This window comes from Tasmannia lanceolata, unplaced genomic scaffold (assembly GCF_043159265.1).
Source record: "Tasmannia lanceolata isolate RefF3 unplaced genomic scaffold, GAP_Taslan_0.1 ptg000018l, whole genome shotgun sequence".
Lineage (NCBI taxonomy): Eukaryota > Viridiplantae > Streptophyta > Magnoliopsida > Canellales > Winteraceae > Tasmannia > Tasmannia lanceolata.
Genome location: NW_027518695.1, coordinates 8,796,168 through 8,816,221, shown reverse-complemented (window position 1 = coordinate 8,816,221; position 20,054 = coordinate 8,796,168). Strand labels below are relative to the sequence as shown.

Genomic DNA, 20,054 nt, shown 5'->3' with positions numbered 1-20,054 from the left:
CCATCCCTAATCTTATAATTCTACATCCAACGCACCCGTAAATCTGTTACCACGCAAACAAGAAGGACGATGATAAATTCGCACCCCCTTAGGATAATTCGCACCACTTTAAAGGAGGATGAGCGGCAGACTTTAACACTTTTTGACGGTAAAAAGGGTGCGAATTTATCATCATCCCCAAACAATTTCTTAATGAACCTTGGGTCCCACGCCACATGCATACCCATCCGTAAGATCATGGTCAGCTTAAAATCAACGTCTCTCTCTCTCTCTCTCTCTCTCTCTCTCTCTCTCGATATCTGGATTTATTGGGACGGAAGAATCGCCTACCATTCCTTCTACGAGGACCACGGCCATCGTTTCTGCTGTATAAGGCGACTGCGCCCTTCATTAGCACTGTGGAATTCTAGGGTATCATCTCCATCTCTCTCTATCTCTCTTTTCTGAAAGGAGCCCCCTTCATACGCCTCATAGAATTTCTAATATTTTACGGTGGTTCTTCTAGAGTTGGCAGATAGTAATTCCCAAATGGCGCATAGACTATTGAGAGATGTGGAGGCTGATGGGTGGGAGCGCTCTGATTTCCCCATCATCTGCGAATCCTGTCTCGGAGATAATCCCTACGTTCGAATGGTAAAACAATATTCACCCACTTTGTATAGATTTTAACTCTTCTCCTTTTTTCTAATCAAAGCTCCTCTCCGCTTTTGCGAGAAAGCCCTAATTCTCCCCCCACCAAGAAACAAAAAACCCTAAAACCTAATAGCTAAAACTTTATTCTAGTGTAATTGACTATTTCTTATTTATCCCATTTTTTTCATTCAATTTAATCGTTTTCCGGTGATTTCTTAATGAGTCATTCTAGATTTCACACTTCAATATCTAAATCGCATCATCGGGGATTTAAGAGCAAACCCTAGTTATTTTTTTTCACAATTTCAATGGAATCTGATTCGCCTTCTTACCGACGACATCAACCTATGTTATACCCACCAACCCTAAAAAAATCTGTATATGACTACAATTGTTTTGGGTGATAATTTTTTACATGGTTGGAAGAAGCTCATGTTTTATGTACGAGACAAAATGATTAGAAACTTCGTTGAAGTTTTTACTCGTGTATGTTTTTTCTGTGTTAAAAAATCCGGGTTCAATTCAGAAACATGTACTTAGAACACTTCAACTCTACCAGGATAGTAACTGATTATGGTGACTTTTGTAAACTAGATTGGGCTTTGTCAATGGAATTTGAGTATACTGAGTCCACTTGTCCGAGTTTCAATCTGATACCCGAGACATTGTTTTTATAAATTATCTAAAGAAAAAATGCGACACAGCATGCTTCTAGCCTCAGCCTATAGTCGTGCGCATCATTTGTGATCTGGGTCTTGCTGTACCGTCTACATATAGCCTAACTGATGCAGAATGAACTTTGTTTCTAATATTGGTTTTGCTGTACGATTCACATATAGCCGAAGTCATTCAGAATGAACTGAACAAGCTTTTTCTTTCCAAGATTTGTGATTTCTAATTGGCATCATATCCAATAGAATTGATCAATATTTATAAGTTTTAGTCAATGGGCATATTTGTTACAGCAGGGCTCATTATCATTATAGTTTCATTGAAAATTTGCCGATAACCCTTTCTATCTTACTTTTGTTTGAATACACAGACAAAAGCAGATTATGACAAGGAATGCAAAATTTGTACGCGGCCATTCACGGTTTTCAGATGGAGGCCAGGTCGCGATGCAAGGTACAAAAAGACGGAGGTCTGCCAAACGTGCAGTAAGCTGAAAAATGTGTGCCAAGTTTGCCTTCTAGATCTTGAGTATGGGTTGCCAGTTCAGGTCCGAGATACTGCTCTGGCCATCAACTCCAACGATGCTATTCCAAAAAGTGATGTGAACAGGGAGTACTTCGCGGAAGAGCATGACCGAAGGGTATGATGACGCCTATTGCCTACTGTTTATTTGTTTGTTTGTTTGTTTGTTTCTTCTTCACTCATTTTTATTGTCAGCATCATATCAACATCTCAGTTTTGTGCATCCAGTAGGAGCTATAAGCTATTTTGATCAACGCCCACTTGCTTTATCTTGAACTTAGTCATGATGATTCCGTTGTTGCTGAACTTATTCTTGGCCTTAGCATGTCCTGCCCCGGTGGCATTTTTTTATCTGAAACCGGTTTCTAGTGTACTTATTGTAGAGGACATCGTACCACACATCAATGTTCAAAGCTTGTGATTAACATGGAACATGTCAACTTGGTTTAGCGTTACTAGTCACACATTATTGAACATTGAATTTAAAAATTCTGTTATATATATATATATATATATATATATATATATATATATATATATATATATATATATATATGAGAAAAGTGAAGCTACACCAACGGCTTAAAATACAGTGGGCCCCACATTGTTTGGGTGATGCAAACCATTCATTTGATGGGCCCTCACATAGATAGGGTGTGCCCAAAAAATCAGCTCCATAGGATCATCCCAACCCTACGATTTGTGGAGGCAAAATTGGACGTGTAAAAACCTTCACAAATCTATCAATTTTTGCCTTCACAGTTTGAAGGGTTGGGATGATCCTATGGAGCTGATTTTTTGGGCACACCCTATCAATGTGAGGGCCTATCAAATGAATGGTTTGGATCACTCAAATAATGTGGGCCCACTGTATTTTAAGCCGTCAGTGTAGCTAAGTTAGCTACACGTATGTGTAGCTTCACTTAACTCTCTCTCTCTCTCTCTCTCTCTCTCTCTCTCTCTATATATATATATATATATATATATATATATACACACACATTGATCTTGTGATTGTATTATCTACTTGCTCTAGTCAAACTCGTAGACCGAGAGACCAAGTTCCATTCAAAGTTTACTGGTCATATACCATTATTGATAAACATGCTAAAATAATTTTAGTGTTGAGAAGGACAAATAATCTAGAAGAGAAGAAAAGTTTAGAACCAATAAAGGCAAAGTTCTGAAGGCAAATCCTTTCTTGATTTGTTGCTATTAAGATCATTCCACGGTGATTATTGAGATTGGGAAGGGATATTCCTAGGCCCATTCCAAGTGATATTAGAGCATCCTATTCAGCACCAATTATTGTGGTATCAATGCCTTGACCAGGGTATACTATACATGGGACTAGCCAAGCATGGGGTGCTTGGGTAGTCCATGATGTATCTTCATTTAGCACCATTTATAAGTGCCCTTGCCACTTTTTGGGAATTGTCAGTCTTTACCTGGGAGTGCAATGTTTTAATTAGGCACATTGATGGTCGTGGGAATCGTAACATCCTTTACCAGAGAATGTGATGTTTTTGGTAGGCATGTCCGATGTTATAATTCCCAAAAATCTATCAAACAACATTGTAGACAATGTTGAATGAAGTCAGGATTGCTGCTATTAGAAGAAAGGAGTGTAAATAACTAAATATCATATCTCTCTCTCTCTCTCTCTATGTGTGTGTGTGTGTGCGCGCGTGCGTGTCTCTCTCTCTCTCTCTCTCTCTATATATATATATATATATATATATATATATGTGTGTGTGTGTGTGTGTGTGTGTGTGTGTGTGTGTGTGTGTGTGTGAGGAAACTGTTGGTGAGCTTAACCAAACTTATGGTGAACTAGCACGCCCAATCACATGGGGGCCCACTTTGTTAGGATGATCCAAACCATTCATTTGAAAGTCCCTTACATAGATGGGGAGTGTACCAAAAATCAGCTCCATAGGATCATCCTAACCCCTCCATTTGTGGAGGACAAAAATGGACAGACACAAATCTGCCCCATTTTTGTCCTCCACAAATGGAGGGGTTAGGATGATCCTATGGAGCTGATTTTTGGTACACCCCCTATCTATGATAAGGCCTTGCAAATGAATGGTTTGGATCACTCCTAAAAATGTGGGACCCATGTGATTGGGCAAGCTAGCTCACCATAAGTTTGGTGAACTTAAGCTCACCAACAGTTTCCTCTATATATATGACCCCATCGACCTAGATGTATATACACATCCACACCATAAGAGAGAAGAAGATCACATGCAAATGCAAAGGCAAGAGAGGTTGGAGGGAAAGTAAAAAAATTAGTGCAAACTTGGGTTTGCGAATCATTCAATGGGAACTTTTTGAGTGTAAATAGGTTATAACCTCAGTAAAACAACACCATACATTTGAATAACAGAATAAACAGCCAATAGTATTCAAAAGACAATTACGTTTCCACAAAGATTTTAGCCTTTGAAATATTGTATTTATAGAATCAAATTTAGCCAAGCAGATTGCAGACAATATAATCAAACTACAGGAAACGGATCCATAGTCAAATAAGGAACAAGGGTTTAAAAAATTTGTCCACAAACTGATATATTATAAAATGTCATAACTATGGCCCAAATAAACTAGGCGAGACGGAATAAAGCAATGAGGATCAAAGGGTGCGAATATAGGACAACGAAGGGAGGCTGGTCGATGTGAATAGGGCTGCAAATCCAAAGGATAAGCTCAAAGTAGGCAATAAATTGAACTATAATGAAGCATGGGTGTATGGGAAACACTTACCTTGATCGTGCAGGCTTCCGCCTTGAATTTCGTAGTGTAGGAGCCTCCAAAAGTGGTTGGAGCAATTAGCTGAAGCAATAATCAACCAAGGGACTGTTCCAGCTGCCAAGAGATGAAGAAAGCTGAGGGAGAAATTGGGGAACAACATGGAACAACAGCGGACAGCATCAAGGTAGGGATAGAGAAGAGAAAACTGTTGTAACTGTAGTGCAGGGAAAAGGGAGGACAGCAAGGCTGCAAACATCAGCTGAGTTTAAGAGAGGGGAAAAGGGGCTGCAGACCAGCAGCGTGCTGGCTGGCGGTGGGGTGACAGGGGAAGGAAAGAGAGGCATGGGAGAGAGGGGAACGAGGGGATGAAGAGGGTGCAAGGCTGTCGGATCATTGGATTACCTGCCAATCATTGGATCACCACCAGTGGATCTTTAGGTCGTTGCATTGAAATTATGATTGCTAGTTAATCAAATCCTTCTAGTGGAATCTAGTCATTGGAAAGAAACATATGAGATAATCACAGTGCTTCATGGAATTTCAGTGAGATCTTCAAGAAGTCTTTGGATTGTCATATTATACTTATTGATATTTCGAATTTGGATCGTGCGAGGGTGGTTCTTTGGATAATCAGGTTAAAGTTGTAGATCTGTGGTGATGGTAAGTGATTGGTTTGGAGATTGGTGGATTAAACTTGTCGATCTTCTTATTGTATTTGATTGATCTTGTTATCATTGTAATTGATACTACATGTATCATTTTGGGGTCCTCTAAATGAATATCCAGAGTTTTTGTTTTTCTTTTTAAAAACATAATTAATGACTTGAGAGCTGGAGGTTTGTAGTCTCATGTAATTAAAATTTTAATACAATGATTTTATGTACATATATTTTTGTGCATAAGTTTGTTGTAGAAAGGCATGCTTGATCAATCTCAGCATAGGTTGCATATTCATATGATTCCCAGGTACTATGGAAGAGTGCATTTTTGAGGTTTTTTGATGAGATGGGAGGTATCTTTAGGTACTACATTAGTTACCCTCGTATAACTTTTCATGTCTTCTACATGCTTATTCATGGTTAAAGTTATGACTGATAAGTAGGCTTTATGGCGTGGGAGATTTTCAGATATGTTTCTTTAGCACTACTAGCATGGCTTTAGTGGCTGTTGCTTATATTCTTATTCCTATTACTTTACAATTTGTATAAATCTGATCTCTCTTTTTTTTTTCACAGGCTAGAGCTGGAATTGATTATGAATCATCGTATGGAAAGGCACGTCCAAATGACACCATCCTAAAGCTTCAAAGGACAACACCTTATTACAAAAGAAATCGAGCACATGTTTGTAGTTTCTATGTGCGAGGTGAATGCACAAGAGGCGCAGAGTGTCCATATCGACATGAAATGCCTATAACTGGAGAATTATCTCAGCAAAATATAAAAGATCGTTACTACGGGTACGTATGATATGTGATTACTTTCATATTCTATTTTACAATAATGCTTGTCTAATATGATTTGTTTTACTTTTCCATTAAAAAATGATTTCTTTTACTTTTATTATTCTAAAATTTATTAGACAAATAGAATGTTAATACAAACCAACACCATCCCTATGCATGGGTTGAATTCAAATATGGAAAATGGGGCAAGTCCATGGAGTCATATTACCCACCATTCCATTGTCTTCTGTGAAGGTGTGGACGACCCAAAGCTTTCCCCTACCTACCACATGATATTCATGAACAAATCAGCTATCCTCCATGGGATATTGGGTATCTTGCGATTGGTCAAATTATCCAAGGGTTCATTCCTTCTAAACCTCCATTCATTTTGGTGTCCAATGGACTGATTCTCCCTTCTTCAAAGCAGCTTGCTACCCTCAAAATTTGTAAAGGTTAGGGGAGCATTGCCTTGGTGATAGGTCATCAACACCACCAAGTATACTATTTTCAACACCACCTTCACCTTCTAACCTATCATTGTCTACAAACAACCTAATGATCAACCTGTGCCAATCTGTAGCGTAATCTTGCTTCAATTGCCCCTACATGAAAATGTTATGACCACTTTTCGATTAAGGGATCAGTCGGGCCAGGCCCACCTTTTGTTTCTTTTCTCTTTTTTTATTTTAGTTTTCCTAGTATGTGGGCCCCAATTTCATTCTCCCCTCTATATATCATGGGAAATCAGGGTGGGGGCATCACTCTCGTTTTAGGGTTTTCCTTTTGGTTTGAACGAGAGTGAGGGGGGGAGGGGGGGAGGGAGGCTCCCGCCTCCAACATTTCTGGTGCTCTCGGAGACAAAACTTAACTTGCCTCTTTCCGAGTACCCTTTTGAGGGTTGGCCCCTTGTTCATGCTATCAATCTTGTGTAAATTTTCTATTAAATTTGTGGCTCATCTCAAGCATATCATGTTGCTACCTTTTGGGACTGTTTTTTGAGATTTTCTGCAGCACTTTCGATTGATGTTTCCTCAGCACTTGTTTAATATTTTTGAGGTTCGTTCTTTGCTCCAACCCGCTGTCGTTCTTTTGCTCAAGTTCTGAAAGTCTTTTTGGAAAATAGTCCACTAGATTATTTTTTTTGAAAATGATAGCCAAATTTCATTAAGAACAAAAAGGACCGAGATGGTCATTACCAGGAGAACATAGTCCACTATTATGCATTCAATCTGGAATTCTCTGCAAGGTTATTGCAGAAAATATGCGTCACCTACTCACCTTATTGTAATTATCTATAAAATTTGATGGGTAGTATTAGAAATAGTTCATTAACCCTGCAAAGGGTGTTTTGGTCAGTGTCCACTTAATGTCTATATGATAACTTGAATGATTTCTTTTGAAAGATAACAATTTTATTAAGATGAAAAACTATTACAGTGAAGGGACAAGGTGTCCCACAAGTGTAACAGATGTGATCCGACTGAATAATACAGAACTAACCGCCCCCGGTCAAAAAAGACCACCGCAAAACCCTCTAGATAATCCTCGATTTCAAGATGTGATCCGACTGAATAATAATTATATCATCTCTATCCGCTCCATCTTTAGCGAGTTGGCCGGCCACTTCATTAGCCGACTGACACATATGCTGAATTTTTGGTGATAAAGATGCAACGAGGTCCCTAATTTCTGCTACAATGCTTGCAATCGCCCAAGGACCTATGGCTTTGTTGGTGGCCCAAGATATAACATTAGATGAATCACCTTCTACAATTAAATGGCCGACCCCATGATTTGCAAACCACCTCAAACCCCATAATAGTGCACGAGCTTCCGCTTCATTTGAGTCGCAAATGCCTACCGGACCGGAGTAAGATAGAAGAGTGGATCCCCTAGAGTCCCTGAATAATCCACCAATCCCCGCACGACTTGGATTTCCTTTAGAGCTTCCATCAAAATTTAATTTAATCCAACCAATTGGTGGAGGGTTCCACTTAGGTTCAATGGGCTGCTGCTTCTTTTTTCAAAGATTTTTGTCTTCAAATTTCTTAAAACATCCCCTAAGCTGTAACTTGGACCGTCCTTCGCAATACCGCTACACGCTATGATATCCGCTTTGACTTCAAAAGCAATTCTTTCCCAACTACGATTTACACCTCTAAATATGTTGTTATTCCTTTCCTTCCATAAGTACCAAATCAAAGCGACAGGAACAAGTTTCCACATGGCTCTACCAACATCCCCAAACGGCCCCGCACTCCATCTTCTTGTCCATTGTCCCTTTTCATTTCGTCTTTGGATAATAACTTGTATTATGTGCCATTCAAAAATTTTTTAAAAAAAAACTTGTATTATGTATTTTGTTAAATAGGAATCAGATTAGATTCCTCCCATACAAAATTCATGTCTTCGTCTTTTCTCTCAATCTTCATTATTAGATATCATTGTTATATTAAACGTATTTATGACCGTCTACCAGATCCCCAGTTAAAATATGCTGCTCTAGGTTAACTGGCTCAAGGGATTCAGCTTCTTATATATACATGGGTTCTTCTAACAGAATAAGGGAATTTGCTAATTTAGGCTAACTGGCTCAAGCGATTCAGCTTCTTTTGTGTTAGAATAAGTATTATGCATAGGGTTATTGTGGACATTGTACACTTTGCTCTTCTTATATAAAGGCTTAAGTGAAGGGGTAGTTCTACCCTAACTCACTATTATCTTTCTCTATTCTTTCGTAACATTCTATATACACGGGTTCTTCTAACAAAATAAGGGATGCCAATCTCGACACCTTGTATTAAGCCAGCTGCTAAATGCCCTCCCATTCACTGTTTGCAGAATCTTTAAGATACTGAGAAAAAGTTCACTGCTTTCACGAGTCGCTAATTGCTACTAAGCAGTGTAGGAGTGCCGTTTTCCTGTTCTCTACTTGGCCATTAGTCTTAGGAATCTTGTGGTTTAGGCTAACTGGCTCAAGTGACTCTTCTTCACCTGTTCTCTAATAGTTTGTGTTTTTTTTTTTTGAAAGATACCTTTATTGAAATTAGGAGTAAAAAATAGACAGTTACAGAGCGGGGACAAGATGTTCCCGAAAAAGACAAGAAATAGCATAAACACATCCCCTATAGAGGGTCAGATGCCAATTTCAGATTGATAGACAAATCGAATGGCAGGAGATGGACCCCTTCTTTTGCCAACACATCCGCTTCAGAGTTAGCAGTTCTCCAACGATGCTGCAAGGAGGGTTGAAGTTCCCTAACGAGATCACGAATTTCATCAAGAATTGCATGAATTCGCCATGGTCCCCCTCCTTCAATCCTAGCCCAGCCAACGACATTGGATGAATCACCCTCTCTAAGTAGAGGACCAATTCTGTTGTTTGCAAACCATTTTAGTCCGGTCAAGAGGGCTTTCGCCTCAGCCTCGTTTGCGTCACACCAACCGGCAGGTCCAGAATAGGTCATGATAGTAAGTCCCTCGCAGTTCCGAATAATCCCTCGCAGTTCCCGCTAAACCCGTGTTCCCAAGGGCGCTACCGTCAAAGTTCAACTTCAACCACCCATCCGGTGGTGGATTCCATCTCGGAGTGATAGAAATGGACTTCCTCTTCTCACTCGAAACGATACCCCATTGACGCAAAATAGATCCGACAAAGTAAGGTATGCCACCGTTCCTTCTAGCCCATGCAATAATAACTAATTTGACATCCAATAAAATATAGCGCCAGGATTTTTCCTTGCCTCGGAAAATTCTGGGGTTTCGTTCCGACCAAATATGCCACAAAATCACATAAGGTACCGCCAGCCACATATTCTTTCCAAGACAACCATTGAATGTGCCAATCCAATTACAGATCAACGGGTGGATACGGTTGTGCATCACCCAGCTGACTCCAAATAACCTGAAAACTGCCATCCATATGCTACAGATGAAAGGACATTGAATGAATAAATGGTCAATTGTCTCTTCATCAGAGAGGCACATAACACATCTGTTTGCAAGGTGGAAGCCACGATGCTTCAATCTGTCAATAGTGTTGATGCAGCTATGGGCAACCGTCCACATAAATGCCACAATCCGCGGGGGTGCATAGTTATGCCAAATGCGAGCACAATCCGAATCAGAGTCCGAACCTTCATTTAGATGTCTGAAGAAAGAGCGAACGGAAAATAACCCACTAGGCTCAAGGCACCATATCCATTCATCTTCAGCAAGCAGGGATTTGTAATGGTTCTCAAGCAGTTCCATAAGAGACGTGAAGCAGGCAATCTCCAAATCCTTTAAATTACGTCTGAGTCGAATATCCCAAAAGACCGTAGAAGAGCTATCCGTTTGCTTCAGATAACCGGCAATTGTGGCCTGCTTGTTAGAGGCCACTCTGAATACTTCCGGAAACATGGTTTGAAGCTTTTGATTCCCAATCCAGAGGTCCGGCCGAAAACGGATAGAATCACCCTTGCCAGCTTTGAATCTAAGATGGGGTTAAAGTGACTCTTGAGCTGAACTTATAGATCTCCAGGCCCCGGATCCCTTCTTTGGCACAGGACTCCCACATATCCATCCCCCCCCAATCACAACCATATTTCGTGGGGATTATGTTGTGCCACAACGCCCCTTTTTCAGTCTCGAAGCGCCACATCCATTTTCCGAGCAAAGCCCGATTCCGCAGACGGATTTTTCCAATCCCCAATCTACCTTTCTTTCGTGCTTTGCAGACCGCATTCCAATTTAGTAAATGTTTTGATTCTTTACTTCCTTCTATACCATCCCAGAGAAAGTCACGCTGGAGCCTTTCAATTTTGGATGCAACCGAATAAGGGATCCGAAATAGAGACATATAATACACGGGCATATTAGCGAGGGCCGCTTTGATTAGCGTAATTCGGCTACCAAAAGATAAATACCTTTTCTTCCAGGATGCCAATTTCCTCTCAATTCGTTCGATGACAGGATCCCACGGAGACGCCTTCGGAATCCCGAACCCGAGTGGTAGCCCCAAATATTTTACAGGTAGTGCGGCTTTTATGCAACCAAGTGCATAAGAATGTTCAAATACCTGATCTTCTTCCATGTTTATCCCAGCCACCACACTTTTTGAGAAGTTAATTCTAAGTCCGGAAATAATTTCAAACCACCTGAAAAGCCTTTTGATATTTCGTATACAATTGATCCCCTCTTCCACTAATAGCAAGGTATTATCAGCGAATTGAAGGTGGGATACAGATTCCGAGCGACAGTTTATGCGGAGGCCCGATAAGTACCCTTTATCTTTAGCTCTCCTCATAATCAAGCTAAGAACTTCTGCCACAATGATGAATAAATATGGGGATAGAGGATCCCCCTGTCTAATTCCCCTAGAGCTCTTAAAGTAACCAGCTGGAGACCCATTGATCAAAATAGAGAAAGCAGAAGACGTTAAACAAGCCCTGTCCTCTCCATTTTTCACCGAATTCCATCTTCGACATCGTGGAGTCAAGGAAGTTCCAATCAACGTGGTCATAAGCTTTTTCAAGGTCCACCCTGACAATAATCCCCCTGCCGCCCTCTTTTTTTACCGAGTCAAGCACCTCATTGGCAATTAGGATACCGTCAAGGATTTGACGGTTATTTACTACGGCACCTTGATTCTTGGATATGCTATCGCCCATAACAGTAGAGAGGTGCCTGGCAAGGACCTTAGCAATTATCTTGTACATACCATTCACCAAACTAATAGGGCGATAATCTTTCAGCTCCACAGCTCCGGCCCTTTTTGGAATAAGACTAATGAATGTTGAGTTGCAGGCATCATTGAGTATGCCCCGTTCGTGAAATTCCACCATAAATGTCGATACATCATTTTTTATCACCTCCCAATATTTATGATAGAACCCCATTGGAAAGCCATTTGGCTCGGTGATTTTTCTTTTTGCATAGATCCCATAGCCACTTCGATTTCTTCCAGAGAAATGGTCTCTCTAGCCATACCCTTCGCTCCATCCGGATCAATTTGAAATCCAATCCATCAATTTTTGGTCTCCAGCCGTACGGTTGAGTGTATAACTTGCTATAATACTCCACCGAGACATCTCTTATACGATCCCGATCTTCAATCAGAACACCCTCAACCACTAAGCTGTTAATGTGATTAATCCTCATTCTTTCATTTGCCATTCTGTGAAAATATTTTGTATTTCCATCGCCTTCTTTTAACCATAAGGCACGAGATTTTTGATGCCAACTGATTTCCTCTTTAAGGACAAACTCTTCATACTCAACTTTGAGATCCACCCGCAATTGCTTCTGCTCGTTGTCCAACGTATTACTTTCTTCCATCAATTCCAAGCCTTGCAGCCTCAGCAGAATTTTCTCCTTTCGCTGATTGCGAAGTAAACATTCCTGTTTTGCCCATTCCCGAATCTTAGTCTTGAGACCCTCTATTTTCTGATGTAATATAAATCCCCTCCATCCCGATACTTCCATTCCCCCCCCCCCCCCCCCCCCCCTCCCCCCCCCACCAGTGTTCAACCTTATCATCAAACCCCTTCAGATCGCACCAGGACATATCCATTTTGAAAGGTTTGGGATCTCCACAAAAATCCGATAGTTCCAGCAACATAGGATTGTGATCCTAGATTGGACGAGGCAAGGCGCGCTGGCAAATTCGAGGAAAATTTTCTTCCCATTCTCTGGAGATAATAATTCTATCCAATCAATCAATTCGCCTCGATTTATGAACTCCGACAATCTTCTCATACTGGTAGTGATCCTCCCAATCACATTCTTCTCTCCAGGGAACCTGATTGTGTTAAAGTCGCCCCAACAATCCACTGATCTGGGAATCGTTGCCGAATATTTGTCAGTTCAGGACACAATGTTCTTCTTTCTCTTGCTCGAGATGGTCCATAAACCGCCGTGAGGAGAAAAAAAAGGATTGGTAGTAGTATTTCTGAACCTAATTGAGATAGAGTGCCTACCAATTTCGTTGGCCTTCATGATGAATAGGTTTTCTTTCCATATTGTAATTATCCCTCCCGCCGTTCCTCGTGCATTCATCGCCACTCACCTTCTATTGGCCCTACCCCATAGGTTATTTATCAGAGCCTCAGAGACCTCATTCATTTTTTATTCAATGATTACTATTATATCAGGTCTTCTACTATTGCATAATTCCTTTACCGCCATTATTTTTCGATCCGAACCCAATCCCCTAATATTCCATAATATAATCTTCATGGCTAACATTGGATTTTTACCCCTTTTGACCGCAAATCTTATTGCAGTCGCTTTAGCTCTCTTGACCCCCTCCCTCTTCTTTTTTGGGGGACCGATTTGGAGTCGTTCCTTTCCGAAATATTGCGAATCATTTGATCGGTAACAGGGATGTTTTCTTTGAATTGAATCCCCAAATCTTCGCCCAGCCCTTCCTTGGCTTCAATTTCACCCTCCAAATTATCACCTCCAGAATCCACCTCAGATTCGCCACATCATAGGCACTCCATGATCTTCCAATTGAGATAAACTTCCAACGTATCGTCGGATGGTGTTTCAGTCCAGCAACTTCCTTTATCCTCCGCCTCCTTTGTTCCCTCATCTTTCTCCAGATCTGTTTTGTCCTCATACAAGCACAATTCATCATTTAGTCCCAGATCCAGATTCCCTTCCGGAAACCCATCGTGGCTTGAATTCACAGTTAGAGAAAGATCAGGGTTGTTGATCGCACCTTTCTCCTTGTTAAGAGCATCTTCTGTCACCCCGGGGTCCCCCAAATTGCCAGGAGAACTAGATGGTGAATCCGTCCCATGATACGGTACCAATGGTAAGACTTCGCTATTTTCAGAACCCAATCCCATAGTGCTCTCCATTTTCCTCCATTTGAGCTTTAGATATTCATTCGCAATCTCCTCCGGATTATTCTCGACATTGATTACGTTACCCATAGCTTCAATCTTTTTGTTAATCACCGTTGTTACTGCCTTCTGGACAATTCGGTTGATCGCCCTATTGTTTAGCCGTTGTTGTTTTTTATCATCCCTCCGAGATCGGCGTCGGACATTTTCCAGAGAGAAGCGAAACGTTCTCCGAAAATGCATAGGGTTTTTGAGATTATGGGTTTGTATTTTATTTGCTTTTAATTTCATCGAGAGACACCCGTCAAAGTGCATGGAAGATGTCCTCTTCAAAGCTTCAGTGATGGTTGCCATCTGTTCCTTGTGGGACCCATATTGAGTAATCTCACGACACCTGTTTTCGCTATTAGACAAGTGCCATCTGTCTTTCTCCTCAGTAGTAATGGTTTACAGCTGTCTCCCAATTGTTTATCCATCCCAACCACAGTTAAGCTTTGGTTATCTACGTGTTCCACATTCCTTTGATCATTCGACACGTTACTATACCCATCATGACAGGTGTTTCGATTACTTGGTTCGCAAGTTTCTTTTTCACCCCTCCACCCAGTACAGGTATTGTCCGATTTGCGATTCAGATCAGTGGCCCTCACCTCCCCGCGCCCATCCTTTGATTTCAAATGAGTGGTCCTGATCATTTTTTCAGTATTCGATCCATTCATTGGCTCTTTACCTTTTCTGATTCTTTCAGCTAACCAATTAGGCCCCAGCACATCTTGATTGGTTGAGTTCAACTTTTGGAGAAAAGACTCCTTTGCCCCCATCTTCTCCGATCGATCAGATTTCTCCGGTGACCGGTAGTTTTTTTTTCTTTTGCCATTGTCGTTCTTCCAGATTAAATGGATACGAGTCCTTTATCCCAAAATACTCGTTAGCTGCCGTTTTCAATTCAATACCAAATTCACCCGCCGCCGCAATCGAGTAATACCGGTCTTCCACTTTCAGCCTCACCACCGACCGTAAGAAAGCCCATTAAGTAGTAAAAACTTTTGCCTTAGCATACTCCATGCTTTGAGGGTTATCTCCTTCCGTTTGAATCTCCATTACCGTTCCAAAGAGGGAACCCAATGCTTCGATTGTGGATGTCGCCCAGGCGTGAATAGGAATGCCGTAAAATCTTATCCATATGGCCTTTGCTCCAGTTTTGAAAGAAGGAGGGTTCCACGGGTATAGAGATAATAGGTATTCTCCAAGTGCACTCCCACCGTTGTCAAAGATCATGGTAGCTTGCTCTTCATTATCGAATAGAAATAGCACCTCATTTTTTGCTAAGGATGAAAGGTTCAAAGAGTTCAGGTAATCCCCAAAACCATTTTGCCCACTCCCATAAATCCTTGAGTTCCCAGTTCAATTTCTTTACCCTCCCAATGAGGCAAAAACGGAGTAGTTTCATATGATCTTGTATTTCGTCCCCCGAGATTTCCACCGTTTTGAAATTATCGTCTTCCACAACAGATGTGACCCCATTCTCAGGCCACAATTTCGAACTTTTCCTACTGTTCTCAGGCATGTTTTGGGCCGGTTTGTCCGTCTTCTTGCTTCTGCCACATCTTCTGCAATCAGATCTCCTTCTGAAGTTATGATATTTGCATTCCGAACAATTCCTATCCCCACGTAGGAACTGTATATTCGAATTATTTTTGCTTGGTTTTCCTTTCGTCACGGGTTTGTCCATCCTACCCGGTCTCCTGAGATCCATTAGCAATCCTGGTTCAGGACTTGATCTGAACCTGGTTCAGATCTCTATTAGTTTGTGTTGTTTCTCCTGATTATTAATTTATAAAATTCAAGTATCCTTGATCTGCAATCCGTTAGTTGGTCAACTACATTAAACCTAGATCATGAAAAACGCCTTTGTACACTGACTTGAAATCCTGAAAGCATATTTAGAATGTAGACTTGGATCATGACATTTCCCTCTTCTGCATTTTCCATGTAACAGTACACCATTGAAAACAAAACCCAAGTGGTAAAATTATTCAATGTCTCCAGGATTCAGTTATTGCAGGGTCACCTTGCTATATAATTATTCGGCATTCTCTCAACTGAATGGCTTCTTCTGAATTTAGAGCCACAATGGTATCATCGAACTCATCAAGACAAGAACTCTTCCTCTTTTGCATAAAAGATATGTCCTTCAGCTCTTTTGGCAGCATTCCAGCGGTGACAAAAGTTCTAAGACTGCTTCTTCAACTTCTCTACTATTCGATTTGGGTGGGTGCCTCCAGCCCGGAACCTCATCACGAGTTGGCAATAATTCCAAGCAAGAAGAATCGTATCTACAATGCCTATCTGTATTTCAATCTAAGGTCTAATTCTTTCGTTGCCCACCTTCCGTCGCAGCACCGAAAGATCAACAACCAATAGTCTAGTGCGATCTGCATGCCGAATGTATTTCTGAGTTCCTAATGACCTCTTCATACAATTCATGTTTCTTTGCTGAGATCGGACCTTCCTCGTGGAACTGGGTAAAGGTTGAACACCCCCCCACCACCACACGCACAGCACCGCACAAAATGCTACTCATCCTGAATTAGATAACAGTCACACCTTTAAGAAAAGTTTGTGTAAGACTGTTGGTGGAAGTTGGTCTCTAATTGCATAAATCTTTTACTTGGGGTGCCACTCCAATTTCATGCTTCTCTCCTGGCCCAGCTTCCTTTTTTTTGATCAGCAAGCTGGGGTTAGGCAGACCCCCACCAGAATTTATTAAGAAAGAAACAAAAGTACAAGAGAGAACACAAGAGGACCATAGCCTCCATATAAGCTTACAACCTTACATATTCAGTTCCAATCCTATCTAGGTGCAGTATTTGTAATAATTCTTGAGGAGATAAAGGCAGAGGAATATGCATCCCTTTACAAGGGCGTGACCTTTTAGATAGGAAGTCTGCCGCTGCATTTGATTCTCTCCAGATGTGTGATATCCTCCATGAGGAGAAGGAACTTAGCATAAGCACAATCTCTGATATCATACCTTCCTTCCTCCAGGGCTTGTTGACCCGATCTTTTATAGTGTCCACTGCAAACAGGGAGTCTACCTCTATCCACATATGCTTGATACCGAGAGCCTGGGCTTGTCTGACCCCATAATGAATGGCTGTGATCTCCAGCTCGAAAATCTCCTCCTTTTCGACGTTTTCAGAAAATATACTAATTGGCATTCCATTTTCATCACGGATAATTCCCCCAATACCACCCCCATCAGCCTCCAGGGACGCATCAGTATTTAGCTTGAACTCCCCTGTTCTTGGCTTTACCCAACTGCTTGTCCGAATCTCCTTTTTGACAGGAGAGAATTTGTAACCAAAATTGCTGGCTATCCCCGTCTTTGTAACGCTATCATCATCAACACAAATCAAACTGTTCAGTTTCACTCTAATGTTAGAGAGAATCTCTCTGAGGATTTGAGTCTTGTGCTTCTTCTTGTTTTCAAATGTTCTCTTATTTCTTTCCTTCCAAATGTGGTATATGGAGGCAGCAAATGCTAACTTTGCTGCCATTGTAGATAGTTTCTTCCCTTTCCATCGGCCTCTTACCCAAGCCTCCTCTTCTCCAAGGGAATTGAAAGCTCTCCTTCTGTTGTTTAATCTCCACAGAATTGATTGCCATAACCAGCTCGAGTAACCACACTGGAAGAATAAATGGTCTATGGTCTCTTTCTCAGTGCAGCATAATACACATCTGTCATCAAATCCTGCATTTGAAAACATCATGTGGTCCTTTGTAGCCAGCTTCTTTTGGACTCCCTTCCATGCCACAATAGCATGCCTCGGAATGTGACCAGGAAACCATATTGATTTTGTCCATTCCAACTTTGGATGAGATGGTCTGATCATATTCCACGCATTCCAAGAAGCAGTTTTTTCTCCTCAATCAGGGAATCTTTGTTTAGAAGTTGGTGCCAGGCTCCGTTTCTGTGAATATCAGAGAGTAATTTGGTTGAGGCTAGAGATGAATCCATTGTGCCTCTTGACAGAACTGCAGATAGAGGGCCTTTTGGGTGCCATGGTTGCTGCCATAATTCTACTTCAAACTCGTTTCCAACCGACTAGCAAACGAAATTTTGAGCCATGTCTCTAGCATTGAAAATGCTTCTGACTCCCCAAGATGACTTTGATGGAAGAGGTATTGTCCAGAAATTCCTTCCTTTCAGGTATTTGGAATAGACCCAGTCTTTCCACAATGAATTTTTGTCCTGTATGAGATTCCACAGAAGCTTTAACTGCAAGGCTTTACTAATGTCTTCGATTCTCCTTAGTCCCAGTCCTCCTTCAACCTTCGGCCTGCAGATATTCTTCCAGGAGATTGTATGAATTTTTTTCTTGTCCTTTCCAGACCATATGAAATCTCTGAGCATTTTTTCCAACCTGTCTATCACAGATTTTGATTTTAAAAGCCGCTGACCAGTATATCTCTATAGGTAATACAGGTAGTTCCTGAAAGCTGGTTGTTTTCCCCTATTATTCTGCTTCACTGTTACAAGAAATCTCTGTTGCTCCAGTATATCATGACTGTTTTATTCCTGGCATCTTAACTTCAAACTTGTGGGTCGGCTCACTATTTGCTGCAAAGAAATCATCCAAATCAATGCAATTTGAATGTTTTCTGTATAAACTCAACGTGTTCTTAATTGACTTGTCCAAGTCAAATCAGAGCTCGAAAGACTGATTTTTGACTTGAATCTGAGTTTTGCCACTGTAACTAAAGTATATTTTTTTGTTACATGATTTTTTTCGCGTTCTTTGACCATGAAACTGAAGCATGGAGAATTATGTGTCTTTCATCTCATTTTGTTTTGCTAATTGGGATTTTTTGTTTCTGCAGAGTGAACGACCCTGTTGCACTGAAACTTTTGAACAAGGCAGGTGACATGCCCTCACTTGCCCTTCCTGATGATGAGAGCATAAGGACTCTATACGTAGGCGGGCTTGATGCGAGGGTCACTGAACAGGACTTGAAAGATCACTTCTACGCCCACGGGGAGATCGAATCCATACGTCTGGTGCTCCAACGTGCGTGCGCCTTTGTAACATACACGACAAGAGAAGGTGCCGAGAAAGCAGCAGAGGAGCTTTCTAACAAGCTGGTCGTAAAGGGACTAAGGCTGAAGCTCATGTGGGGGAAACCACAAGCTCCAAAACCAGAATCAGAAACCCTAGATGATGAGGCTGCAAGGCAAGCCATGGTAGCGCATGGAGGGATGCTGCCTAGACAAGTCATATCCCAACAGACCCAACAACTCCAGCCACCAGGGACTCAGGACCAACCACCATTGCATTATTTCAATATTCCAGCACCACCTCCGCCTGAACGGACATTTTATCCGTCGATGGATCCTCAAAGAATGGGTGCCCTTGTTCCTTCTCAAGAAGCAAGTGGATTGGGGGATTCTAAACCAGGCTCAGAGAAGCAGCAGAACTCTCAAGGACCAGTACGGGCTCCAGATGGTTCGCATTTCGCTTACCAGGGTCCACCTCCTCAGCAGGGTCAATACCAGAACTTCTTTCCAGGTTATGGGTATATGCCACCACCACTGCCGCCGCCGCCGCCTTACCAGCAGTATCCTCCTCCATATCAGGCTGCAGTGCCACCTCCTCCGCCACCACCTCCAGCATCGCAGAAATACTATTCACAGGGCCCACCTGGATCGTCGCATTATTAATTGCTTTTGTTTTTTAAACTGGGATTATCTGAACTAATGGCTTTGTTACTGAACTTATTCTCTTGGCCAGTTGGACTTGGTCATGGGCTTTTGTTGGGTGTTAGCAATGTAAACTCCTAAGAGGTTTGTTATTTTGAAAGTTTCTGTTGTGTCATGCTCTCTCTGTCTGTACCTCATCTCTCTAATTATGTTAAGAATAGACTGGCTGAAACAATAAAACTCTGAGATGGGGAAAAAGCAAAGGAGGAAAGGAATAAGGAAAATGGAGATGACGAGAGAAACTATATGATGCCCGGCCGTCAAGTTTTGTGTGGGCGGTATGTCAAAAGTACCGCCCTTGATATTTGATCCAACAGCAGCCTCTTAAAAAGTGGCCTGCTGTTGGATCAATTATCAAGGGTGGTACCGCCCACACGGGACTTAGACGGTCTGGCACCACCATATAAAAACTCGATGACAAGAATAATAA

The 20,054-nt window shown here is 41.5% G+C and overlaps 1 protein-coding gene across 1 annotated transcript; it reads left to right on the top strand.

Moving 5' to 3' along the window:
* The first annotated feature begins 300 nt into the window (after positions 1–300).
* LOC143851031 (zinc finger CCCH domain-containing protein 40-like) lies at positions 301–19,739 on the top strand. The gene is made up of 4 exons (XM_077360356.1): positions 301–633; positions 1,676–1,945; positions 5,820–6,043; positions 18,748–19,739. Exons 1-4 carry the CDS (start codon positions 529–531, stop codon positions 19,583–19,585), a joined length of 1,437 nt encoding a protein of 478 aa, XP_077216471.1. The 5' UTR covers positions 301–528; the 3' UTR covers positions 19,586–19,739.
* Positions 19,740–20,054: the final 315 nt, after the last annotated feature.